The following is a 26,891-nucleotide window of genomic DNA, read 5'->3' as shown; positions in this document are numbered from 1 at the left end:
AGGCAGGTGGACTGTTTGAGGTCAGGCGTTTGAGACCAGCCTGGCCAACACAGCAAGACCTCGTCTCTACTAAAAATACAAAAATTAGCTGGGTGTGGTGGTGCGTGCCTGTGGTCCCAGCTACTCTGGAGGGAGGTGGAGGTTGTGGTGAGCCAAGATCGCACCACTGCACTCCAGCCTGGGCGACAGAGTGACACTCTGTCTAAAAAAAAAAAGTAAATTAAAAAAAAAAAGACAGAAATAAAATGGCCCATCTAAGAGAACTGAAACTCACTGCCAACCCCTAAGTTACTATGCAGGAATGCAGACCCAGTGTTGCCAGATCTTATAATTTTTTCTTTTTTTCTTTTTTGAGACGGAGTCTTGCTCTGTCTCCCAGGCTGGAGTGCAGTGACGCAATCTTGGCTCACTGCAACCTCCGCCTCCCAGGTTCAAGCAGTTCTCCTGCCTCAGCCTCCCATGTAGCTGGGACTACAGGTGCTGGCCACCACGCAAGGCTAATTTTTGTATTTTTAGTAGAGACAGGGTTTCACCATATTGGTCAGGCTGGTCTTGAACTCCTGATCTCAGGTTATCTACCTGCCTCAGCCTCCCAAAGTGCTGGGATTACAGGCGTGAGCCACCACGCCCGGCAGATCTTATAATTTTTCAGTAACAGATGGAAATTAGAATTTGTGTGAAATCCTCTAATTCTGAATGTTTATAATCTTTTTTAAAAGCCTAGACAGTGCAAGCCAAGCAAAATAAATATACAGTTCATACATGGCCCATGAGCAGCTAGCTTACAACCTCTGCTTGTGAAGTCAAATGAACACTCTTTGGGTTAAAAATAATAATAAGCTTCATTTCTCTCAAACTTTCTCTTAGTATCTTAGCATTTAGCTGGGCAGAAAAGACGTTAATTAAAAGCCAAACGTATGAGACACTATTACCAAGAATAACAAGAAACTTCCTCTATAAACAATTATAATACCACTTAAAGGCGAGAGCAGGCACTGAGGCAGAAGTAAAATACAGCAGGAAAGCATACATCTCAGCAATGGATTTCAATCTAATACAGGACAGTCTCACCTGTCAAAACAAAGCACAGTTGCCGGTCTCCACTACTGTCTACAGGAATACACTTTGTGCCAAGGGAAAAACACTGCATGTCCTGGGTCTCCAAATCCCAGAGGGTAATGGTATAGCCCATCCTTTCCACTTCCCAAATAAACAGTGCAGTGAATCCTGTCACAGACACACACTTAAGCTCTATGGGTTCCTCTTGTTCACTGATGTGCATTATTTCCCATGATCTTCCTGGATCACTGGTCTTGGCATGATCTTTCTGTAGAACATTATATTGCCCGTGCATTATGTCCTGTGGAATGAAAGCCCAGCTCTGCACACTTGTACTGTGGTTACCAGATTCAGGTGACTCCCAATGCAAAATATCCTGGAACCATGGAGCACAACAGGAAACCTCCAGTTTGGAGTTCTTTATTGTTTCATTCAATGATGATAGTTGGGCTTTCCAAGACCTGGAAAACAAGGTAAAATATAACTTAACACCTGTCACAGTAAAAGGCACTATGTAAAACACTAAACCAGGGCAAAGATGTTCTTAAGAAAAAAAAGTATCTATCAAATAAAGACCTTTAATGAAAGGGTACAGTGTCAGCATGATAAAAAATAAGAACAATAAACTAAATGAAAAGGAAGTTTCTGTACCTATCAATTTGGAAGGAAAACTTGGTCAGTTTCATGTTGTAGGCAGAGTTAACAGGATCATCTTCATCTATCCCCTTAGGTCCTTGAATAGGAAGGTCTTCTAGTATTCTTTCACACAGTAGGTGTCCTGGGTGTTGCCTACATTTAAAAATAATGATAGCCATATGAAAAAATGATGATCAAACCCAAATTTGTGTTACTATTGCTCCTGTTAAAAATAAGAGATTACAGAGAAGGAATAGTACAACAAATTCCCCAGAAGAGAACTCCTTATCTCCCTTGCTTATGCCATAGTAATAGAGTGAACTGTAAGAATTTTACTCTATTAAGGGCAGTTAGCTTGATAAAGCAATAAGAACACTTACTGTCTACTATATTTCAGATGTTATGCTAAACACTTCATACAAACTCTTATTTAAGCCTCTCAACAACCCTGTGAGGTAAATATAACCCCATCTTATAGATATGGAAACTAAGGTTCAGAAACACTTTGAAACAGACTAATGTGACCATCAAGTCTAGTTTTTTTTTTTTTTTTTGAGACAGAGTCTCACTCTGTCACCCAGGCTGGAGGGCAGTGGCGCAATCTCAGCTCACTGCAACCTCTGCCTCCTGGGTTCAAGTGATTCTCCTGTCTTAGCCTCCCAAGTAGCTGGGACTACAGGTGCATGCCACCACGCCTGGCTAATTTTTGTATTTTTAGTAGAGACAGGGTTTTACTATATATTGGCCAAGCTGGTCTCAAACTCCTGAATTCCAGTGATCTGCCTGCCTCGGCCTCCAGTCCAGATTTTAAAATTACTCATTATACTGCCACCACAAAGTAAGATTTAGGCTGAGACCAGAGGAATGCATGAACTAGAAGGCAAAGTATGTGTGTGGGTATAGGTGGGAGAGTACATGTGGAAAAGGGGGCTGTTACATTTGAGATACAAAGAAGGCTAGGGTGGCTAATGTATAGAAAATGAGAAGTTAGATGGAATGGGATGAGGCTAGAAAGATGGTTCAGGGCCCCACAGGCTATTAAAAATTTAAACTTTTATCTGAGGGGGAAAAGGAACCTGAAGAAGGCTTTCAAGCAGAAAAGCAATATGAACAGATGCAGAAGAGTAGCTAGGGGAAGAAGGGGAAGGATTTTATCTCCCCGAACACTTACATTATTAAATATTAATACTTTAAACAACTTGAAGGTAATTTGTTGACACAACCATATGACACTGTCCCAGGATGATGACGAAAAGAAGTTAGAGAAGGTAGGGCGAAAATGAGAAGATGCATGAGAAAACAGTTGCCCTATCAACAAAATAAAAGGTAGATACCCCTGCCCCAGATGTTAATGCCTGGCTACACCTCTGATAAAATATGCATTTTAACCACATCACTCTTAGCTACTGTACTGTGGATGGATTTGAGGGGGTAAGAATAGGCATGAGGAGATCAAGTAGGAGACTATTAAAATAGTTCAATTAAGAGATGATGGTGGCATAGAGTGACGACAGAAGAGTTGAGAAAAGTGGACAAACAAAAGAAACATTTAGGAGACAGAATGGCTAGGACCAGATGATTAACTGGATGTGGATATAATACCAGAAAGAAGTTGGAGATACAGTAGTTCCCTCTTATCCACAGCGGATACATTCAAGACACACAGTAGGTACCTGAAACTGCAGACAGTACCAAATCCTATCATACAGTTGACCCTTGAATATCACAGGTTTGAACTCCATGTGTCCACTTATATGATTTTTTTTTCCAAAAATATATTGGAAAAATTTTTAGAGATTTGCAACAATTTGTTTAAACTCACAAATGAACCATGTAGCCTAGAAATATATTTTTTTCAGACAGGGTCTTGCTCTGTTGCCCAGGCTGGAGTGCAGTGGTGCAATGACAGCTCACGGTAGCCTTGATCTCCTGGACTCAAGCAATCCTCCTGCCTCAGCCTCCGGAGTAGCTGAGACCATAGGCATGTACTACCATGCCCAGTTTAGCCTAGAAATATTTTTTAAAATCAAGATTAAGTTAGGTATGTCATGAATGCATAAAAGTTACGTAGTTGCTACTCTATTTTATCATTTTCTACCATAAATTATGCACAAATTGGCTGGGCACGGTGGCTCATGCCTGCAATCCCAGCACTTTGGGAGGCTGAGGCAGGTGGATCACTTGAGGTCAGGAGTTCAAGACCAGCCTGGCCAACATGGCGAAACCCTGTTTCTACTGAAAATACAAAAATTAGCAGGGTGTGGTGGTACATGCCTGTAATCCCAGCTACTTGGGAGGCTGAGACAGGAGAATCACTTGATCCCAGGAGGCGGAGGTTGCAGTGAGCTGAGACTGCACCACTGCACTCCAACCTTGGCAACAGAGCAAGACTCCATCTCAAAATTAACAAAAAAAACTCACAAACTTACTATAAAAAGTTAAGATTGGCTGGGCGCGGTGGCTCACGCCTGTAATCCCAGCATTTTTGGGAGGCCAAGGTGGGCGGATTACCTGAGGTCGTAAGTTCAAGACCAGCCTGGCCAACATGGTGAAACCCCATTTCTACTAAAAATACAAAAAATTAGCCAGGCGTGGGTGGTGGGTAATCCCAGCTACTCAGGAGGCTGAGACAGGAAAATCGCTTGAACCCAGGAGGCGGAGGGTGCAGTGAGCTGAGATTGCACCATTGCACTCCATCCCGGCCAACAGGAGCGAAACTCCATCTTAAAAAAGAAAAAAAAAAAGTTAACATTTATCAGAACCTATGTACACACTTACGGACTGTACATGATACCACTGGAAGCCAAAGAAAATGTAAACAAATGTCAAGATGCAGTATTAAATAACTGCATATAATTAGCTGTAGTATACACTGTACTGCTGTAATAATCTCATAGCCACTTCCTGTTGCTATTACAGTGAGCCCTAGTAAGTATCTGCTTAAAATGCCATGTGATACTAATAATCTCTGTGTGAGCAGTTCTTCTGTCCAGTAAATCGTGTATCACAGTAAAAAGTGATCTCTCTAGCTGGCATGGTGACGTGAACGTATAATCCCAGCTACTCGGGAGGCTGAGTTGGAGCACTGCTTGGGCCCAGGAGTTTCAGTCCAGCCTGGGCAACATAGCAAGACTCTGTCTCTAAAATAATAATAACATAATTTTTTAAAAGTGATTTCTTGTGGTTCTCATGTATTTTTCATCATGTTTCGTGCCATACCATAACCTTATATAACACCATGGGACCCATATGAAATGTAATGCTGGAAGTGCTCCCAAGTAGAGAAAAGTCACGACATTGTAAGAAAAACATGAATTGCCTGACATGTACCATGGGTTGAGGTATGCTGCTGCTGTTGCTTGCCTTTTCAGACAGACTACTCATCTTGTAAACAGATTATGTAATAGAGTATCAATACAGTACAGTACTGTAAATATATTTTCACTTCCTTAAAATTTTCTTAACATTTTCTTTTCTGTAGCTTACTTTATAGTAAGAATACAGTATAATACATATAACATACAAAATATGTGTTAACCAACTGTTTACGTTATCATGAGGTTTCTGGTCAACCGTAGGCTATTAGTAGCTAAGTTTTGGGGGAGTCAAAAGTTACATGTGGCATTTTGATCATGCAGGGGGATGGCATCCCTGAGTTGTTCAAGGGTCAACTGTACTGTTTTTTCCTATGCATACATACCTATAATAAAGTTTAATTTATAAATTAGGTCCAGTGAGGGAGTAATAACTAATGATAGGACAATTACCACAATATACTGTAATAAAAGTTATGTGAATGTAGTCTTTCTTAAAATATCTTACTGTATGTAATATTTCCGGACCACAATTGACCAGGAGAAAGTGTAACTGTGGATAAAGGTGACAACTATATAAAAAAGGGAGGAAATGGAGAAAGGCCCCTAAGAAGGATGGAAGGAATGGGATCTAAAGCACACACAGAGGGATGGGCCTCCATAAGAGGCAAGGTCATCCAAGAAAAGTTGGGAATAAAGAGATTAATGGAGGTTTGAGGAAAACAGAGAAGGTTTAAAAATACAGTTGTAAAGAATGGGCTCATGAAAAATCACTGTAAAATTTCCAGGCAACATTAAGACCAATTAAAGGTACTAAGTGTGAACCTAGAGTGGTATCAATTTTCTTTTGTTGTTTTCTACAAGTACTCAGCTGTCTGACTGTAGACACTGTGAAGGCAGAAAAAAAGATTTCAATCAGGGTTGAAATTTTGCCAGACCAAGTGCTATCAAAGGGCAGGAGCAAGAGTTTAGAGTACATGCAAGAAAGTAACTGGTATGATGGATCACAGAATCTATGCTGGAAAGAGAGGGAAGTGAAGACAGGAGGGGGTAAAGAGTGGAAGGTCAATGAACTGGAAATTCCAGTTAGGTCAGAGGACAGGTGAAGTGGGAGTACTTGAGTAAGCAAGCTGGAAAGTTTGGGAAGTTGTGGTTAGAGACCAAGATGTAAAAAGTAGTGACTTGGGGGAGGGGCGACTTCAAATATTGACAAAGCCTAGGGTATGGCTGTGGAGGTGGAAAGCTAAGGCAAACTGGAAGAAAAAGTCATTGACAATGAATTTAAAGAACAAATCATGAACTTGGGTTCTCAAGGAGCTTATAAACTCTATGGGAAACATGAGAAAATTAGGGAAATAACATGTCTATACAATTGAGTGCTAAACTGTGGTTTAAAATTGTGTAATTTTGATTTACATGACATAACCCATATATAACATATAAGTCAAATCAAAATCAAAACTTTGATGAACATGTAAAAATATAAAAGGTAGCCAGTGGTCAGTTATACATATTATTCAGTAACTACTTTACAATGTATTAGCTAGAACATGATCTAACTGAATAGAAAAAGAAACACTAGTAAAAAAAAAAAAAAAAAAACGAACAAGGATATTTTTAACCTCTTATCCGTCTAATTATTTACCTCAAATTAGAAACTGCAGTCATCTACATACCTGAAATACAAATTTAAGTTAAGAGCAACTGCAGAGTTGGAGGAGCTGACAATCACTACAACATCGAGGTCTTGAGAAACTTTCAGTGAAGTAAATGAAGAAATCTTGGCTGGCTCCTGTTGCTGCTCATTACACATATCTTCTTTGTGAAGTGCTAAATCCACATGAGCTACATATGTACCATCCACAACATCAAAAACGTCTTTGAGTTAGAGTTAAAAGAAAATGCTAGTTTTGTAAGTATGCCTAACCATTTAAAGCACAGGTTGGGATAGAGCTATAGACTTTATCACTCCAATTTTGTAGGTATAACAGAAGAAGACTGAAAACTGAGGCAAGACCCCATTATAACAACCAGATGACTATGAAGTTGCTGGCACAATAAAGAACCTGATACCAAGTTCTTCAATAATACCTGCTGAACATCTACTCTGGGCCGGGCCCAGAGGCACTGCTATTTTCCAACAGCACTGGCCAAGAGATGAGGTAAACCTACTATTTTATGTAACCCAATACTGTCTATCCAAAGCATTATCAACATGCAGTCAGTATAAAAACTGAGACATTTTATGTTTTTTCATCTATAAATGTTCAAAGTCTGATATTTTACACTTAGAGCACATCTTAATTTGGATACTAAATTTTCATTAGAAATACCTGATCTGTATTGAGACTTCATAAAACTTAAGGCTGAAAGTTGGAACAACTAAAGTTGTAACAAACATTCTTAAAAGTTCTCTAATGACTGAACTGAGTATCAGCTTTTAACTCTAAAGTAACAAAAATTAGCTGGGCATGGCGGCCCATGCCTATAGTCCCAGCTACTCAGGAAGCTAAGGCACGAGAATCGCTTGAGCCCAGGAGGCAGGGGTTGCAGTGAGCCGAGATCACGCCACTGCACTCCAGCCTGGGTGAGAGTGAGACCCTGTCTCAGGAGAATAAAAAAAATCTAATTACACAAAATTAAGAATTCAATTCCCAAGTTATGCTAGCCAATTTCATAAGCTTAATAGCCACATACGCTTAGTGCCTACTGTTTTGGACAGTGCAGTTCTATAACCTGGCAATAAAAATTGTTAATTTAGTATTTATGACATTTTTGCAAAAATTATATACCTATTACAAAATATAAAAACCATTATTTTAATTCAGAAATTAAAGTTCCAAAATCATATAAGGGGTAATTTGTCAAATCTTCAGAATAATTTTGCTGATGACCAATAGATCTACTGGAGACAAAGAACCCATAATATTTTCCAAGATCAAATTAATGTGGCAAAGCAAACATTCATTAATATGATGGAAACATCATTAGAGACAAGAGGTAGACTATATTTATACATGAAAAGATATATATCATAACACAAGCATTTTTTTTTTTTTTTTTAAGACAGAGTCTCAGTCTGTTTCCCAGGCTGGAGTGCAGTGGTACGATCTTGGCTCACCACAACCTCCACCTCCCAGGTTCAAGCAATTCTCCTGCCTCAGCCTCCCGAGTAGCTGGGATTACAGGCATGCACCACCATGCCTGGCTAATTTTTTTGTATTTTTAGCAGAGACAGGGTTTCACCATATTGGCCAGGCTGGTCTCGAACTCCTGACCTTGTGATCCGCCCACCCCGGCCTCCGAAAGTGCTGGGATTACAGGCGTGAGCCTCCGCGCCCGGCCACATAAGCACATAGTAGATATTCAAGAAGTACGTTTTGAATAAATAGGTAATGCAGAGAATATACAATTTTAAAAGAACACAAATACGTACGGTTAATACTATTAAAAATGTATATACTGGAAAATATTCAACTAGAATATAAAGTAATACACAATTTAGTATTTTAAGTTTATGAGGATCTTTTTCCATGAAAAGTTTTACTGAAAAACTAACCACGCTTCCTATATCCCAGCTCCCAAAACTAAAGCCTAAAAAGGCTCATCTTTATAGGTGTTCTTCTCCTCTACATATCGATCAACACTTCTACCACCAAGGATACAGATCCAGCCTAAACTACTCAAAACAAAAAGAATTCCTCTGCAGAGCTGCGTGTCAATAATCATGTCCACTGCCTGTGCAGGCAAGGGTAGCGTGAAACAGTTGAGTACTCTAATTGCAGCATCTCTTTCAGGAAATACAATATGTAGGATGATACATTTGTTGATGAACAATAATGATGTGTTATTGTGAAATGACAGGATTCTCAAAGACAATAAGGAAATACCTACAAAACAAAAGGATATTATTTCAAACTCATTGGTCACAATTTTACAACTGGTACAGTTGATTTTATAAACCTAATACAAAAAAGTAAAACAAAAAAGGAACTGGACTTAGTCTAACTTTACGCAGTTAGCTTCACACCCACCTAAGGAAGTAGTCACTGGGAGGTGTAAGAGGATGAATAAAGATGGCCTACAATGTCCCTGGTTCCATTTATGCTAGTCTGATAGCACACTAGAACGAATATTCAAAAAAGCCAACTTACCCATGGGACCCCATAAGAGCACTTTTTTTTTTTTTTAAAGAAAAAAAGAAGAAACCTTATAATCAAGGGTGAAGAGTATGTTACTGCTTTAAAAATAGAGGCCTGAGTGCTTTGATTTCTGCTCCCTGCAGTCAACAGCTCTATAAGCAGTCTAGATGAGCACCATCCAAAAGAAATATAATGTAAGCCACATACATGACTTAAAATTTTCTAGCAGGGGTGGCTCACGCCTATAATTCCAGCACTTTGGGAAGCCCAGGTGGGCTTCATGGCGAAACCCTGTCTCTACTAAAAATATAAAAGTTAGCTGGTCATGGTGGCGGGCGCCTGTAGTCCGAGCTACTCAGAAGGCTGAGGCAGGAGAATCAGTTAACTGGCGAGGCGAAGGTTGCATGCAGTGAGCTGAGATGGCACCACTGCACTCTAGCCTGGGTGACAGAGTGAGACTTTGTCTCAAAAAAATAAAATAAAAATAAATAAAATTTTCTGGTCACCACATTGAAACAGGTGAAATTAATTTTAATAATATACGTTAGCTTATATTCAAAGTCTTTCATATTTTCAAATGTAATTAAATACAAAAAATTGAGATAGTTTACTTTTTTAGTATTAAGTCTTCAAAATCTAATATGTATATGACACAAAGTACATCTTAATTCATATTAACCATATTTCAAGTGCTCAATAGCCCATCTGCCTAGTGACTACTATATCGGACAGCGTAGACCTGATTTTACCTCTATGACAACTTTTCCTGAAGTATATAACTACATGGTAATGACACAAATTTAAATATGCTGAAAGACCACCTGTAGATACTTACTGATATCTTGATCTTCAATGAGCTTTTGCAATGCCTCCCCACTACAGCTAAATAAAATGGTTGCATCACATCTTCCATCTTCCAAATTAAATTCATAGATAAGCAGTTCATAATTTTCACCAAGAGCGAGCAGTTTGGGCTTTTCAGTTGGTGTGCTGCTGTTACGAGAATCCTCCCATATAAAGCTAAGAAAAAAAGTTTAGATTTATTATATTCTATATCCACAATAATATTTACCCACAATGGTGGGGGTAGAAGGGCTGAATAAGTAGAGAACAGTTTAGTTGACCTGGTATATTCATTCTATGCTTCAATTTAAGAGAACGTAAACTGCTCTAGGACCTCCCTCCTCTTCCCGCTTCCCTTTTACACCAACACAAAAATACAGGAGTGGGTAGTAAAAAACAAAAATGTGGGGCTCAAAGCAAGAAATTATGGCTCCATTTATTCTTTCATCTCTAATCCCAACTAGTATGTTTAAACAAACTGTCATGATCAAGGGTAGGTATCAACAACAAAATATGTATATTATTTATATGAGGTGGTATTCACAATAAAATAGGCTTTCGATAACTTAAATGTTTTGACTTTTAAAAAGAAAGTGATTATTTGTATTTATAGACTGATGATTCCAAATCTTGAAAAACTCTGCCTAATAGAACCTTCTGTGATGGAAATGTTTTATATTAGCATTGCCCAACACAGTAGTCAATAGCCACATGCATCTACTGAACACTTGAAATGTGGGGCAACTGAACCAAACTTTTTACTTTAACAACCACATGTAGCTAATGACTACCATTACTGAACAAGTACAGTTATGGAATTCTTAAACTGAAATGTCAAAATAACAACACTGGCAAGACTGATGGTGTTTCAGCTTCGAATTAAATATTAAAACTAAATTACATATTACAAATAAATGCCCCAAATTTGAAAACAACACAGTGGAAAGAGGTGAGGCTATACCATGCTGATAAAATTCCATCTTTTAAGAAACTTGCTTTTTCTACAGAAGTAGTAAATTTTATACTTCTGGAGTAGTATATAAAACTACTGTGTAACATATATGATTTAATTCAATTAGTAATAAAACTAATAAGAGTACATAATAGTATTATGTACTATTATATATTTTATACTACTATAGTAGTTTTATACTATTATAGTATTATGTCCTTACTAGATAAAAAAATTGACACGTTTCTGACTGTTCATATTGATAAATATAGAAAATAACCTAAATGTCAAATACACAAAAGGTTAAACTAAGATACACTTAAAAGGTAGAGTACATCATTAGCATAGGGACAATATTGCCACATGGAAAGACAGGAAATTTTCAATGCAATAAACAAGATATATGATGTAATTTCAACAATATTAAAAAGACCTATGTACTTTGAAAAAGTAGGAAGTAAACTCTAAATACTATAAACATGCCCTTATTTTTACCCTATGAAGTATTTTAACTGAATTAAAATTCAATTCAAATAAAAAAATTAAAAAGTCCTTTCTTGGTCCTCCTCCCCTCTAATTTCATGAACTAGCATATGAACGCCCCCTTTATTTCATCTGGGTCTTACCTTCCCTGCTGGGTTCTCAAACACCTAAAGATTTCGGCATTTCTTTGCCCCATTCCTCTCTTTACAGAGCCACATTCATAGGTACTTGATACTGCTAAATAAACTGATTTCCCCTAGTTTACAAATAACTTAGTTTATAATAGTTTATAAACTAAATGCAGAGATTCCTCTTTCGAGCAACTAGACATCAAGGGTAGAGAAGACAAACCCAGAAGAGTTAAGCATTCACTGATTTATCAAATGAATCTCTAAATTTCAGGAGCTGTTAGAGGAGCTGGAGATTCCAAGATTAATAAGACACCTTTTGGCTACTCATCTTAAAGAGTTGTGAAAATACTTACTATTAATAATTATTAAAAGCACAGGTCAGGCTCAGTGGCTCACGCCTGTAATCCCAACACTTTGGCAGGGAGAGGCGGGATCACTTGAGTCCAGGAGTTTGAGACTAGCCTAGGCAACACAGTGAGACCTCATCTCTACAAAAAATAGAAAAATTAGCCAGGCCTGGTGGTGCACGCCTGTAGTCGTAGCTGCTGGGGAGGCTGAGCCCGGGAGGTCAAGGCTGGCTGCCGTGAGCCGTGACTGAGCTCACTCCAGCCTGGGCGACAGCGACCTTATCTTAAAAAAAAAAAAAAAAAAAAAAAAAAAAGCAGCAGCCCACTCAAAACACTAAGAGGGCATTCCCAAACTTTATGATGTAAACTCTTAAGTACTGAACCAAGAGTTACGGAAGTACAAAGTAATGCATTATTGTAATCACGTTTGTCTTCTCCAAAGGTGCGCGCCTCGCAAGAAAGAAGTGTCTTACTCAACTTTTTAGGCACTGCTCCTATGTAACAGCAGGCACACAACATTTGTTGAATAAGTGAAGGGACAAACTGGACTCTGTCTTTGAAGAAGAGGACTACATGTGAAAGAAAACGCTATTCATTTCAAGGACATGAAAAAAGTATCAGGATGATTCAAATTAGAGATGAGCCTCAGCTGGCATCTTTAACCGAAAGAAGAAATGGGCATGGGCCTCGACCCTATGACAGTTAATCAACCTGTGTTGAATAATGAAAGAATCAGCGCCTCAGCTGGGACCCGTTCCGGGTTCGCCGCAGGTGGCAGAGGAGCTGCATGCCCTCTCCGCCCACCCGGAACAGGGGAGCCGGGTTGCCAGAATGCAACCAGGCGAGCGTTTCAGGTCGGGGGAAAGGTTCTGTGAGGAAACCAGGCTCGCCTCTGGGGCGTTTCCTGCAGCTGGCACCCTTCTCCCGCCACCTCTATGGCTGCAGGCAGGCTTCGGCGTGAGCCCTTGGGGCTCAGCCAGCCGAGCCTAGGCTCTGGATTCCCCCCACGGCCCAGCTCTCCCTCAGTACTTACTGCCAGAAGGGGCCCTCCAGGCAGCAGCGACCCCCGCCCCGGCTGCCAAGAGCCAAAGAAAGCACTTGGAGGCTGCCCGCAGCCGTCAGGCTCCCCAGAGCCTCCTGCTGTGCGTGCAGCTGCGCCCGGGAGCCGAGCTGCCCCATCGCCTCGGCGGGGACCGGCACCAACAGCATCGGTAGAACCCGCCCCATGGCCGCGGCGCCCCAGCTACCGCCGGCAGAAGCAGCGCTCGCGACCCCCTCCTCTGCAGCCATCTTGGCCCGGCGGTTACTTCCGGTCACTTTCGCCGGAACCTGACTGCGTCGTGGGCATGCGCGGTGTACGGAGCGGCTCACGCTCGGCCTCGTGACTCCCGCGGAGACCTGTCGGCTGTCTCCGGTCGATTCCATTCGTTTCCTGTGGGGGGCAGTACTAGCCTCTGTAGCAAAGCCCCATCTGCCCTGTCCCCAGTCCCACTCTGCTTAACTGCCCTGGCATGCTTGAAGGCCTAGCTTAGCGTAGCAGGCCGTTGCAGCCGTTCTCGCTCTGTGGCATTGCTCTTTGCCTTCTTGGTCCAGATGCCTCCAGCTCCCCTGGAACCCAGTTCCTGCCTCTTTTCTTCGCTTTTCTTATTGTGCTGTTTGCTTACAGGCTCTGGGGTGGTGCCATTTCCTTGGTAGCATGGACCAAGTCTTACAGTGTGGATCCATAGTAAGGGTGTTGACCCGAAAGTTGAAGTCAAATAATATCCACTGTAACAGTCAGAGAGACGGGGTAAGTAAGGGGTGGAGATGGTAGAGCTCCTGTCTGTTTTCTCAGGGAAGTATGATCCAAGATCAAGAGAAGGAGAGGAGCAAAGGGTTTGAGGTGAGAAGAGGGGTTGAATAGGCATTTTGGTAAAGTCTCCTAAAAGACAGCTGTACCTTCTTAACACATTTTCCACATTCAGAACATTTCAGCATAAATGTAACCTCTATTGACAGGCCTCCCTAAGCCATTCAACCTGAAGTCCCTTCTACTGCAGTCTCTCACCTAGTTTTGTTTTTAATCATAGTATTTATCACTACTTGATATTTTCTGCCAGTTCCTGTCCAATAAGAAGGTAAACTTCGAAAGAGCAAGGACTTTGTTGCTCACCACTGTCCCGGCTAGTACCTAAAACAGTGCCTGTTTCATGAAAGGTACTCCAGCATTTGTTGATCAGTGCATGACCTTATTTGTCAAAATAAAGGCAAACTTTTTTTTTTTTTTGAGATGGAGTCTCGCTCTGTCACCCAGGCTGGAGTGCAGTGGCGGGATCTCGGCCCACTGCAACCTCCGCCTCCCAGGCTCAAGCAATTCTGCCTTAGCCTTCCCAGTAGCTGGGATTACAGGTGCACACCACACCCAGCTAAATTTTTGTATTTTAGTAGAGATGGGGTTTCACCATGTTGGCCAGGCTGGTTTCGAATTCCTGACCTTCGGTGATTTACCTGTCCCAGCCTGGAAGTGCTAAGATTACAGACGTGAGCCACTGTGCCCGGCTGAAACCAAACATTTTCTATCACAAGGGAGATATATTCAACCTTCTAAGCTTAGCTGGGGCTGTTTTCTCTCTATAAAAAATGGCAATGTTAAAGCAATTTCTAAGGTTACACTTGTGTTAGCTACAACAAGGCCTTGTCCCTTATAATCAGGACAGTCTTCTCATGCCTGTAAATCCCAGCACTTTGGGAGTCCAAGTTGGGAGGATCACTGGAGCCCACCCTTGCCAACATAGGGAGACCCTTGTCTCTACAAAAAAAATTAAAAAAAAATTTTTTGAGACAGTTTCGCTCTTGTTGCCCAGGCTGGAGTGCAATGGCGCAGTCTTGGCTCACTGCAACCTCCAACCTCTGCCTCCCGGGTTCAAGCGATTCTCCTGCCTCTGCCTCCGAGAAGCTGGGATTACAGGCATGTGCCACCATGCCTGGCTGATTTTGTATATTTAGTAGAGACGCAGTTTCTTCACATTGGTCAGGCTGGTCTCAAACTCCCGACCCTCAGGTGATCTGCCTGCCTCATCCTCCCAGAGTGCTGGGATTACAGGCATGAGCCACTGCGCCTGGCCAAAAAAAATTTTTTTAATACTAGCTGGGTGTGGTGTCACATGCCTGTAATCCAAGCTACTCAGAAGACTGAGGTGGGAGGATCACTTGAGCCTGGAGGTCAACGCTGCAGTAAGCCATGTTGGTGGCACTGCACTCCCACATGGGTGACAGAGTAAGACCCTGTCTCAAAAAAAAAAAAAAAGAAAAAAGAAAAAGAAAAAGGACATTCCTGGAGCATTCACACATAAGATAGCCTTCATTATAGGTTTTAACTTACAAGCAAGTTCCAACACATCATTCTATTATCTCTTTAATTGTACCTTATTAAGCCGTGTCTTATTTTTAGGCACATCATTTAGATTTTTGAAGAAAGGATATGGAAATGGGGAAGGGTTCTCCAATATATAAAGGCATAAGAAATGTCTTCAGACTCTCTGGATCCCTGTAAACATAGTCTATATAGCTGATGTCTGATGATTCAACTTCCCACATACATGTATTCCAGAATAAACAGATCAGTAGATCCAGGCAAACCTATAAAGAGAACAGATGTTAACTGCAAGCACAATTCTACTTTGCAAGCATTTATATGATTTAATTAGTATCTGACTCTTTCTAGCAGTAATTCTGAGGACAGAGATGACCATGTTATTCATGCTTATATCCTAGAATAGTTGTCCTTCAAGTGTTTCTTGAATGAATAATTCAGGTTCTTAAATTAATTCTTGCCCTCAAATAGCTTAGCACTATAAATGACCAAAGTGCCTGGAATAAAAGGTTGGCTGAAGACTTAGTCAAGACTGGTTACTCAGTAAATGTCAGTGTGTAGAACCACTTCTAAAAACACATGATCCTTCATGCTCATAATTTAGAAGAAGGAAGTAGTGAAGCAAGTAACAGAACATAGACTGGGCTTGAACAAGGGGCTTTGACCTTGTTTCTGCCATTACTTACTCCATCCTGGCCTCCAGCTGCTGAACCAATTGTTTGTCTACGTGGTGACAGAACAGGGGAAGTAGGTTGCTGGGGAAAACTAGGGGTTCTGCCAGAGAGGCTGTAGGCATTTGGGCTATCTCCCAGGCAATCAGAACCACCATGTCTGTCCTAGAGAGCATAAACATAGATATAAGCAAATAAATTTGCTTAAGAAACAGACTCAGGGCCAAGGTTTCTTATTATCTTTCCATTACTACTACCATTGACCCCCACCCCCAGGTAGCAATTCAGAGGTAACATTTGCATGTTTGGTACATGCCAAGCAATGCTTAGTGCTTTACACATTTCCCTTCCTATTTAATCTTAAGAACTATGAGGGGTTAATACCATCATCCCTAGTTTGTAGATAAAGAAACAAACTAAGAGAAGTGGGAAGTGAAAGAACTTGCCCTAAAGTTATATTACTAGGAAGTGATACAGCCAGAATTCAAAGGTAGGTCTTTTTAAACTCTAAAGCTTGTCCCTTTAGGTACCATGTTATACTGTCTCCCAGAAGAAACCAAAACTCTAGGGCACCATAGAAAAAAAGCAGAACAGCTACAACACTGCTACTTCTTTCTCTATCCAACCTCCTCCTCAGTACTTGAAAATGCCTCAGGAAATACTTCATCTGGCTCAGTCTGCACATCCCAAGGGTACTAGATAGTATTTACAAGGCCTTTATGATCTTACCAAGCTGTATGGTCACTGTTGGGTTCCTCTAGGGAAGAATGCAGCGATACCAGCTGCTCCCCATGACTCAGCAGGGCATAGAGCAAAGATATTCCAAACTGCAAGGGACATACATATATTCCAGGGAAAAATAGTTCACACTCGGCATTTGGTGCTTTCCTGACTCTTATCTTCCCAAAGGACAGGTTCACATTTAGAGATAGAGTTCAAAATATCCACAAGGGCTGTCAGGTTTTACACTGGTGAGCCAAAGAACTCTCTAACCTTTCCATAGGAATCGCTGCTCTGAACTTTTCCAAAAGACACTCTTGGAGAGCTGATTAAATGCATACTTCTAGGCTTAACTCCTAGGAGTAGGAAATCGGGAATGCATCCAGGGATCTGAGGCAGGTAGTCTGTGGACCTCACTTTTAGAGGCACTTCTTTAAGCAAAGACCTTCAGTGTGGCATACATGAGATAATCCACTGGGATATTAGAAGAGAGCATCAAAATTATCACATCTAGAGTCTCATTCTTTAAAAATGTCTATCTTTTATTATATACCTATTGGCTGGGCGCAGTGGCTCATGCCTGTAATTCTAGCACTTTGGGAGGCCGAGGCGGGCAAATCACTTAAAGTTAGGAGTTCAAGACCAGCCTGGCCAACATGGTGAAACCATGTCTCTACTAAAAATACAAAAATTAGCTGGGTGTGGTGGCACACACTTGTAATCCCAGCTACTTGGGAGGCTGAGGCAGGAGAATCACTTGAATCCAGGAGGTGGAGGTTGCAGTGAGCCAAGATCATGCCACTGCACTCCAGCCTGGGTGACAGAGCGAGACTATCTAAAAAATAAAAAATATTTATTATGTACCTATTATTACTAGTGTTACATGTATTTGATTTTTAAACACATGGTAGTGTGGTTTAGAATATTTTTTACTGAAAGGGGTATACAAGAGTTTGGAGACCTGCTCTAGAGACTCACATCAGCAGCAATCAGGGAGCTTATTAGAAAAGCAGAGCAGGTGCATGGGCCCCACCCCAGACCCACTGAATGACTGAGTGGGACCAAGGAGCTGGGTTTAATAAGCCTGCCAGGTGATCGTGTGCTTACTAGAAATAGAGAAGCACTGCAGAGGATAAGATTTGTGGAGAGATGAGACTGTCCCCCAACTTATCCCTTATCAGTGATACCAACCTGGAAGCCATCTATGGAAAAAAGCCTCCTAGACATGTTACCTGATTCTGAAGCACCACAGTGACTGGCCGCTCTGAGGAGCCAGGTGGCAACAGCATTAATCCCTGAAGTCCTTGGAGGAGTTCGTGGAGGGTCAAGTGACTGATACATTTGCCCAGAGGTTTGAGTAACATTTGTAGGGCCTGCAAGAAGATCAGTAAGCACCTCCCAAATTCCACTACAACTTCACCTCCCCTTACCTTGCTTCCACAGTCCTTTCCCTCGCTGACCTGTCTTTGGCACGTCCTGGTGAGGTTACTTACCAGGCTTATCACAACTATGACTCTCCATCCCCAACACTGACACCTTCAGTACCTACTTGTCCTAGGAAGCCTTCTCTAAGAAAAGTAGATAGGGGCTCAACACTTATCAGGGCATCCTAATCTTTTACTCAGACCTCCTCAGCACACTGACACCTGTGCAACCATACACCTGTTACTTTTTGTTCGTCATACCTGAAGATGATCCACTGTTCCTATAATAGTTCGGTAACTTCCTTGCCTGAGGGTGGCAAGGCCAGCATCCCTCACTTTGCCCAGCACCTTCTCTGGCATCTCTGGGGCATGTGGGGACTGGAGGGGAGGAACGACCCCTAACCTACTCAGGAGACCATCCTCTTCTCCACTCAATGCCACAGTACCTGATCAGCCACATCCCTCCGGACCAGGAGGGGCAGATGGTGGGTGATAGCCAAAAGAATGGTAACAGCCTGATCCTGGGGCAGGAAGGGGAGCAGTCGGGCCACCAGGGCCTTCCCCTTCCTCACAGAGAGCACCTGCAGGAAGCCATCTGCTGCCTCTCTACAAGGGAGAGAGGAGAACATTTTCAGAGCTCTGCATAGAGGAGAGGGCTACATGCCAGAAAGGAGAGGCAGAAGCAAGACCAGTGTCTTTGCTGCTCCTTCCCTTCCTGGGCTGAGGTGGAACCCTCCCACACTCACTCCAGGTTGTTCTGCTCCTGGGTCTTTAAGGTCTGGAAGAGCTTCTCAACCTGGTTGCTTTGCTGCTCAGAAAAGCAGGGCTGTGGAGGCCTATACTTCCAGCCCTCCTCTATTTCTAGTAACTGAAGGAACATCTGGGAATTTGAGGGTGGAAAAAGAGGTAAATTTGGGTAATATCTCATTCTCAAAGGTAGGTTCGGAACTCGTCCCTAAGGAACTGATATCTCACCTTCTCAATCCGGTATAATACCCGAAGCCTCTGACTGCTTGCAGCTTCTATATCCTAGGAGAAGAGAGTCGCCAGCTATCAGCTACACTGCCACTGCCACAGCCCTAGCCCAGGCCCCCGACTAGCTAGAGATTGAGCTGGAAAGGCTAGAAACAAAGTCTGATCACACTTCTTCCTCCCTCTTAGGTCACAGTCTTAACACAAGAGTGTTCTAGACCCTTCTTCCAAAGGGGAGAGAAAAATGTCTGGGAAGATAGTGCTCCCACCTGCTCTTGAGTTCCATGGGGTACAGCATCAATAGCTCGGCGAGGGCTGAAGCATGTCGACACAGCTACCTGGCCCAGGGAACCCTCGATCCGGACCACTGCATGAGAAGAGAGGCACATTTCCCTCCCCCTCCCACACTCTGTCCACCCAGATGCCCAGCCCAAGTCAGCACGTCAGTCCTGACCCTACCAGACTCATAAGCCTCTGCTTTCTGAACGTAAGGCGTTACCAGCTTGAGGGACTCAACCCGGTTTCTTCGTCCAAGTAGCTCTTCGTCTGCTTGCTTCTTTTCTAGCTTCTGGTAATATTCCTGAGAATGTATGGAATAGGAAACAAAAAAAACACCCTATATTCATCTTTTGAATTTAGAATTAAGTTTCTCCAGTGCAGCCTCTTTAGTTTTTTGTGTGTGTTATAAGTTTTGTTGTTTGAGACAGGGTCTCCCTCTGTCACCCAGCTGGAGTGCAGTGGTGCAATCTCTGGCTCACTGCAACCTCCCTGGCTCAAGTGATCCTCCCACTTCAGCCTCCTCAGTAGCTAGGGCCACAGGCACGTGCTACCATGCCCAGTTAATTTTTGTATTTTTTGTAGATGGGATTTCACCATGTTGCCCAGGCTGGTCTTGAACTCCTGGACTCAAGCAATCAGCCCTCCTTGGCCTCCCAAAGTGCTGGGATTACAGGCGAGCCACTGCACCCAGACAAGCACGGCCTCTTAACACTCTTTCCTACAACAATCATTCCAGAAATGATGCTGGCATCTTAGGCCCTCCTTGCAGTTATTCTAAAGTGTCTTAAGCACCCTGGGCCCCACATCACCCATATTGGAATTCACATACCAAATACTTAAAGACTAGGTACCACCAAGTCTGATGAAAGGGCAAAGAGCAAAGTGGAGAGCCAGTGAGCAAACCTGTTCCAGCGTCTGTAACCTTCCTGCATTCCTCATGTCCTAGTACCCACACACTGCACACCACCTGTCCTCCCCACTTCCCCATTTAATCTTGTGACCTCACCTGTGCTTTCTAAAAATCAGTTATCTGATGATATGAAGGCCATCCAGAGGTTGAAGCACAGAATTAGCTATAGGGATGTGTTTGTCAGTTGCCCTCTAGGCCAGTTTTATACTTCTGTGGATTCGCTCAGCAGCTCTGACATTTTCTTAAAGTTGAGAAATCGTAAACTAAAATCCACTGACAAGCCAAACAAGGATTTGAAAAAGGCTCTTTTATTTAGAAGCAATGCCAAAAAGGCAAGAATACAAAACTGTTTCACTTTCAGTGACCCTTGCAGAAAAAGGAGGGCTTTTGAAGCTTGGTAGAAAGAAAGGAAAAATACCTAATGTAAATGAGAAGAGAATAAGGGTGGGGCACTGGATAGGAGGCTCCCAGATGTTGAGGTGAAAGTGAAACAGCCAGCCAGGCACGGTTGCTCACGCTTGTAATCTCAGCACTTTGGGAGGCTGAGGCGGGTGGATCACTTGAGGTCAGAAGTTCAAGACCAGCCTAGCCAACATGGTGAAACCCCGTCTCTACTAAAAAATATAAAAATCTAACTGCATATGGTGGTGCATGCCTGTGATCCCAGCTACTTGGGAGGCTGAGGCAGGAGAATCACCTGAACCCTGGAGGTGGATGTGGCAGTGAGCTGAGACGGTGCCACTGCACTTCAGCCTGGATGACAGAGGGAGACTCTGTCTCCAAAAAAAAAAAAAAAAAAAAAAAAGAAAGCAGCCTAGACAACCCAAAAACTTGTCGACAAAGACTTGCCCCATAAATAAAGGCAGAAAGAAGCAGGGGAAAATGAGTAAAAATGTCTGCTGTCATTTGTTCAATTAAACAAACTGAATCCCACTATTTATAACATCCCTGTGCTTTAGATCTAAAAAGTGAAAGTAGATGAATATAACAAGACATTTCTCAGCATACAAAGGTGGGAAAATCCATATTTCCTGGGTGAACACGGAAAATTCTTAGCAAAGAGTGGAGACAAAACCCAAGTGTGTTTGGGGAACTGGAAATAATCTTAGTTGGCTGAAATGTAGGAAGATAGAGAGAAATGAGCTTGGGATGTCAATTTTAGAAATATGGCCCCCATCCTGTAATGATTCTCTCTCCCACCTGAACAGACATGACCTCTATGAGCTAAAGAGAGGATCAGAGAGGACCCCGGAGTCCAGGCCCGTTTGACCCAAGGTCAGAGGCTGGGCTGAGTACTGCGGGGCTCACCTGGTAGTAGTAGTCATTCAGGCAGGGGTTTGCACTCTGCAGCTGCACCATCTGCACTTTTATCACCCAGTCCTTCTCTTTTCTGGTCATGAGGTTAGCATAGGGGTCTGGCTGCTGAGACCAAGGCTTCTTGGCTGGGGGACTTTAAGCCAGAAGGAACAACCCTTTAGACTTACCCACCACTGCCACTTCCTAAGGAGTGTGGTGAGCAGGAAGTGGGAAGGATGGAGCAAGCACAGAGGTGGGCAACAGTATGAGAGTTTTAACTACCACATGGGAGCTTTGAGGGAGATAACTGGTCACAAGGGGAGACCCGGCATGCAGATGGGCTCCCCTCAACCCTGCTCCTGGTCTGGGCTTTACCTTGGTGTTTGACTATGCTGCTGCTGCTGCAAGATTCGTTGGTGCCGAGGGTGGAGCTGGGTCAGATGACTGGGAAGATAAGAAGTAACCAGCTGGGTGGAAGGAAGCTTTCAGTTCTCTGCCCCCTCCATTCATTCAGCCCAGGTCAGCTCAGATGGACATCTAAGGAACTTTATCTGTTTAGGTACTTTCCCAAAGTCAGCCACATGGCACATCATAGTCCTAGACCCACAGGGTTCCCAAGCTCCTCCAACATCTATTTTCCTGCAATTTGGCTGCAGGAAATCTTGGAACAGTAGAAAACGTTTTGGCCTGGTCATCAGGAGTTCGAATAGTAGTCTCAGTTCCATCATGCTGGCTGATCGCAAATAAATTTTTATTTTTAATTTTTGAGACAGTCTCCCTCTGTCATCCAGGCTGTAGTGCAGTGGCACGGTCTCAGCTCACTGCAACCTCTGGCTCCTGGGTTCAAGTGATTTTCCTGCCTCAGCCTCCCAAGTAGCTGGGATTACAGGCGCTCACCACCACGCCTAGCTTATTTTTGTATATTTAGTAGAGACACGGTTTCACCATGTTGGCCAGGCTGGTCTCAAACTCCTGGCCTCAAGTGATCCTCCCACCTCGGCCTCCCAGAGTGCTGAGATTACAGGTGTGAGCCACAGTACCCGGCTTTAAATAAATTTTTAATCTCCCTGGGGCTACATTTGTGAGGGAGAAGGAATTAGACTATACCTCAGACTTCTCTTACTAGATTTCTGTGTTTTCCTGTGGCAACTGGTAGGCATGGTCCCCACCCCTCCTCAGCCAGCACCTCCTGAGACCTCTGGGGAGAACCTCAAACCAGTACCTGAACCTAGGGGGCCACGAGGTCAGCAGGCTGCAGAAGAGAGTTGGATCTGGTGAGGGCAGCCGAGGTCCAAAGTGCCGTGCTGGAGAGCTGGTGCTGGGAAATGTAGGCCAGAAAGGGATGGGCGACAGGTAGTCCAAGGTCTGAGAGAGGAATTAAGAGGTCTGGGAGAACGCCATCTCCACCAAAAGAATGCTGCTCTTGTTGTGAGGGCTCAGCTCCTTTCCTGCCTTTTCCCCTCAAGAACTTCACCCAACATTGTGCCGTCTTGTGAGTCCCTCAAGGCAGCTTTGGGGGCACCAGACTATGGTTCCTGCCCTTGTTTCAACAGGGCTTGACTAGGAAGCAGCTCGTCATTCCCTGACAATGCGGGGTCATGTGCTTTTCCTACCGTTTGGAAAGTCAACGCCTCTCTCTCTCCTCTCTATAATAGTCTTCTCTTGGGCTGTCTTCAGCCGCTGGGGCAGTACTCATCTGTCTTTTCTGACTCACTCAAAGCCCTCCTCAGAGCTCTAATTCCTTCTAGTTCTCCCTGCAGGATATCCTGGTTCTTGAATTCCTCTACCCCAGGCCATGTTCCCATTACACAGTTAATTGCAAGGCAGGTGCTCTTTCCAGCTAAGGGCTGGCCATCTGCTGAAAGATTGCCTAAGGCAGGAGTAGGGATCTAGTTTGTCCTTGTTCATACAAATGGCCAGTTGTCCCAGTACCACATATTAAGGTGTCCATCCATGCGCATGGTTGGGCACACCACCTCTGTCATTTATCAAGCTCCTCTATGATGGGGCAACTCTCACCTCCCATACCCATATCTCACTTTGGGAGCCTTAACTCCAGACCAGGGTTGGGGGTAGAATGAACATAATGGATGGAATCCTCACTACCCACATTATGGAGACTGCAGCAGACTCACCTGCCACAGAAAATGCAAGGAGGCAAGTGACATTCCCAGCACACCAGGGGCCTTGACTCCAGGGGAGCTAAGCGGAGCTCTCTGAAACAGGAGGGAGGAAAAACCAGGCTCGAATGGGCCCCTGTAGTGTCTTCTGCATTCACCTGTGTTTTTGAGGAGGTGGGAGGAAGCAGCAAGACCAGGTATTCCAACATCCAGGGCAGTGGCAGCTTGGCCCTCCCTCAGATTCAAAGTCAGCTGGGCCAGGATCCCTCTCCCTCTCTTGGGAGGAATAAGACTAGTGCAGTGGTCCTCCCTTATTCATGAGACATATGTTCCAAGACCCCCAAGGGATGCCTAGAACTGGATAGTACTAAACCCTGTGTATAGTGCTTTTTTCTTATATATACATGTCTATGATAGTTTATATATATATTAAAAAAATTTTTTTTTTTTTTTTTAGAGTCAGGGTCTTGCTCTGTCACCCAGGCTGGAGTGCAGTGGCACTATCATAGCTCACTGCAGGCTCAAACTCCTGAGCTCAAGCCATCCTCCTGCCTCAGACTAAGTAGCTGAGACTACAGGCACATGCTACCATATCTGGCTAAGTTTTGAAAAATTTTTTTCTTTTTTTTTGTAGTGACAGGGTCTTGCTTTGTTGCCCAGGCTGGTCTGGAAGTCCTGGCCTCAAGCAATCCTCCCAAAGTGCTGGGATTACAGACATAAGCCACTGCACCTGGCCAGTTTAATTTATGAATTAGACACAATAAGAAATGAACAATAAAAATAGAACAGTTATAACAATATACTGTAATAAAAGTTATGTGAATGTAGTCTCTCTTAAAATACCTTATTGTACTATACTCGCCTATTTTCAGACTATAGTTGACCAAGGGTAACTGAAATGGCAGAAAGTGAAACCATGGACTACTGTACCTTAGTAGTAGGTTGAAGGAAGTTCTTAGTCACCTCATATCTACATAGGAGTCCTTGTCCTTCTCCACTAGTTATGGGATCCAAGGGAATAAATACCAGGAATGGACTACTGAGACAGAGGGGCCCAGGATCAGGCAAAGGTGACTCACGTTTAACGCTAGTAGCAGGGCCACCGCCTGTGGGCGATGCACAACTCTGCTAGGACCTGGTTTTAAGGCGAGAACAGCATCAGAAACGAAGTGGGAGACAGGAGAAAGAGGGAAGGAGAGAGTTCCTAACTCAGGTTCAAGGCTTAAAAAGAAAGTGTTAATCCAGAACTTGTCGTAGAAAAGAGAAGAGGAATGTTTAGTGACAGCCTGTGAGCCACAGACAGTTCAGGACAACCCTCTCCCATTCCCTCCTGCCATGGTACCTGGGTGTTGTGGACAGCACCAAGTACAGCTGGATCCCCAAGATCATTCTCTTCCTCCTCTTCCTCCTCCAGGTCTGGGTCCAGATCCACCTCGTCCTCCTCCTCCCCTTCATTCTCTTCTTCTTTTTCCAATTGGCAGGCAGACACCAGCTCCTCCTCAGGAGCCAAAGGGCCACAGGTCTTACCTGGCCCTTGGTTTAAGTGTGGGCCAGAGGAGAAGGTAAGATGGGGGCTCAGGTGAGAGTCTTGTCTAGAGAGGCTGCTACTCAATAGCACTTCTGTTCATAAGCCATCTCCAGCACCACCTTTGAACATAACGCCTCCTGTTCTGTGGGTTTAACTCGGCCTCCCTTCTCCCAAGGTGCCCCGAACCATCCCCCAGTAAGTCAAATGGAAACTGAGCCAGGTGTGGTGGCTCGTGCTTGTAGTCTCAGTTACTCGGGAGGCCAAGGTGGGAAGATCTTTGGGCCTAGGAGTTTGAGATCAGCCTGGGCAACACAGTGAGACTCTGTCTCTAAGTAAAAAATTTAAAAAGCAAACAAAAGGAACCTGGCAGATACCAAACACCTTCACTTTCACATCCCCTCTTCAATTCCTTCATTAAGTTCTAGCACAGCCTTTTCCATCTGCTCTGTCCCACCCAACGCCCTTTCTGTTGTCTCTTTGAACAAGTTCCAGCTGCCCTGACTCACTGCAATTTAACCCTACTGTGTGCCATATACTTTACGTGCATATGTTCATTTAACAGTCATATGAGACTGTCCTGGGTTGTTGTTGATAATTTTACTAGGTTGGTGAGAAAAATAAAGCCCAGAAGAGTGACCTTTCAGTCACCCATTATAATATAATTAGCAAGTGGAAGAATTTGGAATAACTTCCAGTGACTCTGGACATCCAAGCCCATATGTGAAAGAGACCAGCAAGCTCTGCAAGCTGGGGCATTTTATATAACACCATGGCCCACTTGTTGATACCTTCAAGCCATTTCATCTTGGCAGGCTGGTGGACTTCCTTCTTAGCTGTGTCCTCCAGTGAAACAGCATTGCCAGCCTCTGGAAGGTAAACCTGAGACAAGAAAGAGGCCAAGAGGCACCATCCTCAGTCAGTAAGGATGTCACGGCACCCTAAAACAGCCATGGAATCCTCCCAGCAAGATGGTTAGAGAATTCTTGGCCGTGGTGTTGAGGAGAGAGACCCTGGGGTCTCAGACTGCCATAAACCCCCGCCCTCCCGGCTCAGCTCTAGGGAGCTGTCCCACAAAGGGACAGAAATGAGGCACAGGCTAGAAGCAGGAAGAGAAGTACTTCCCAACGGACATCACCAGTCACCGTCTGAGTGCGGTGATGCCTTGCTGCCGACACCCACCACCTGACTGTTGCTGTCCTTTCTGTTTAAGTTATTCATAGCAGCCTGGGCCAGGACCTGTTTGCTGCTCCTGGCTTTAAAAGTCCCAGCTCCTCCCCTGCTCACCCATTAAAGGGCCAGCATCCTCCATCCACTGGGGCCTGATGGAAATATGAGAACATAGTTTAATGATTAAAAAAATCCCTGAACAGAGAAAAGACATAAACTGCATTTTTAGCCATCCATGGCTTTTAGTATAGTTTATTGGGATTGATATTTGGGGGCAGATATTTAAAAAGAGGATCCCTGTTTTCCACACCCTTCATTGGTACTTTGTGAGGTTGCATTTCATTTAATCCCTAGGTTTTGCTTCAACAAAATTGGATAGGAAAGTCCTGGGTAGATCCTGGGGAGGATGCCTAGCAACCACGTTCCTGGCGCTTCAGGGCAGCGTACTTGAAGCCCTCAAGTCCACCTGATGATGCTTGTCCTTCACCGGGTCATGTGAGCTTAAGTCAGCTACTCAGCTCTGACTGATGAGAGACTCCTGTGAA

General features: G+C 43.5%; 2 protein-coding genes across 10 annotated transcripts in view; both read right to left on the bottom strand.

The window, feature by feature from the left end:
- SPG11 (SPG11 vesicle trafficking associated, spatacsin) overlaps positions 1-13,222 on the bottom strand; it is a 119,425-nt gene extending 106,203 nt beyond the window's left edge. For all 9 annotated transcript variants that reach the window (XM_030814150.1, XM_030814151.1, XM_030814149.1 and 6 more), the window contains exons 1-6: positions 12,941-13,222; positions 9,987-10,171; positions 8,675-8,899; positions 6,686-6,887; positions 1,711-1,848; positions 1,072-1,520 (exon numbers count right to left, since the gene is read on the bottom strand). In XM_030814150.1, the coding sequence (XP_030670010.1) occupies positions 1,072-1,520; positions 1,711-1,848; positions 6,686-6,887; positions 8,675-8,899; positions 9,987-10,171; positions 12,941-13,197 (1,456 nt within the window). In that variant the 5' untranslated portion in view covers positions 13,198-13,222. The remainder of the gene's footprint in view (positions 1-1,071; positions 1,521-1,710; positions 1,849-6,685; positions 6,888-8,674; positions 8,900-9,986; positions 10,172-12,940) is intronic.
- A 2,063-nt stretch (positions 13,223-15,285) lies between these two features.
- On the bottom strand, positions 15,286-26,375 carry PATL2 (PAT1 homolog 2). The gene is made up of 16 exons (XM_003266843.1): positions 26,359-26,375; positions 25,968-26,058; positions 24,994-25,184; positions 23,667-23,747; positions 22,754-22,896; positions 21,907-21,975; positions 21,544-21,685; positions 19,506-19,626; positions 19,316-19,413; positions 19,050-19,103; positions 18,821-18,954; positions 18,521-18,680; positions 17,883-18,023; positions 16,660-16,757; positions 15,946-16,095; positions 15,286-15,525 (listed from the first exon to the last, which is right to left on the bottom strand). Exons 2-16 carry the CDS (start codon positions 25,981-25,983, stop codon positions 15,507-15,509), a joined length of 1,617 nt encoding a protein of 538 aa, XP_003266891.1. The 5' UTR covers positions 25,984-26,058; positions 26,359-26,375; the 3' UTR covers positions 15,286-15,506.
- Positions 26,376-26,891: the final 516 nt, after the last annotated feature.

This window comes from Nomascus leucogenys, chromosome 6 (assembly GCF_006542625.1).
Source record: "Nomascus leucogenys isolate Asia chromosome 6, Asia_NLE_v1, whole genome shotgun sequence".
In the NCBI taxonomy this organism is placed as follows: Eukaryota; Metazoa; Chordata; class Mammalia; order Primates; family Hylobatidae; genus Nomascus; species Nomascus leucogenys.
The sequence above is the reverse complement of the archived record's forward strand: the minus strand, read 5'-3'. Positions and strand labels throughout refer to the sequence as shown.

Coding starts and splice junctions, on each gene's coding strand:
- PATL2 (XM_003266843.1), bottom strand. Junction 22,897..23,666: donor CCTTGCATTTTCTGTGGCAG/GTGAGTCTGCTG, acceptor TTCCTCTCTCAG/ACCTTGGACTACCTGTCGCC. Junction 19,104..19,315: donor CCCATGGAACTCAAGAGCAG/GTGGGAGCACTA, acceptor CTCTTCTCCTAG/GATATAGAAGCTGCAAGCAG.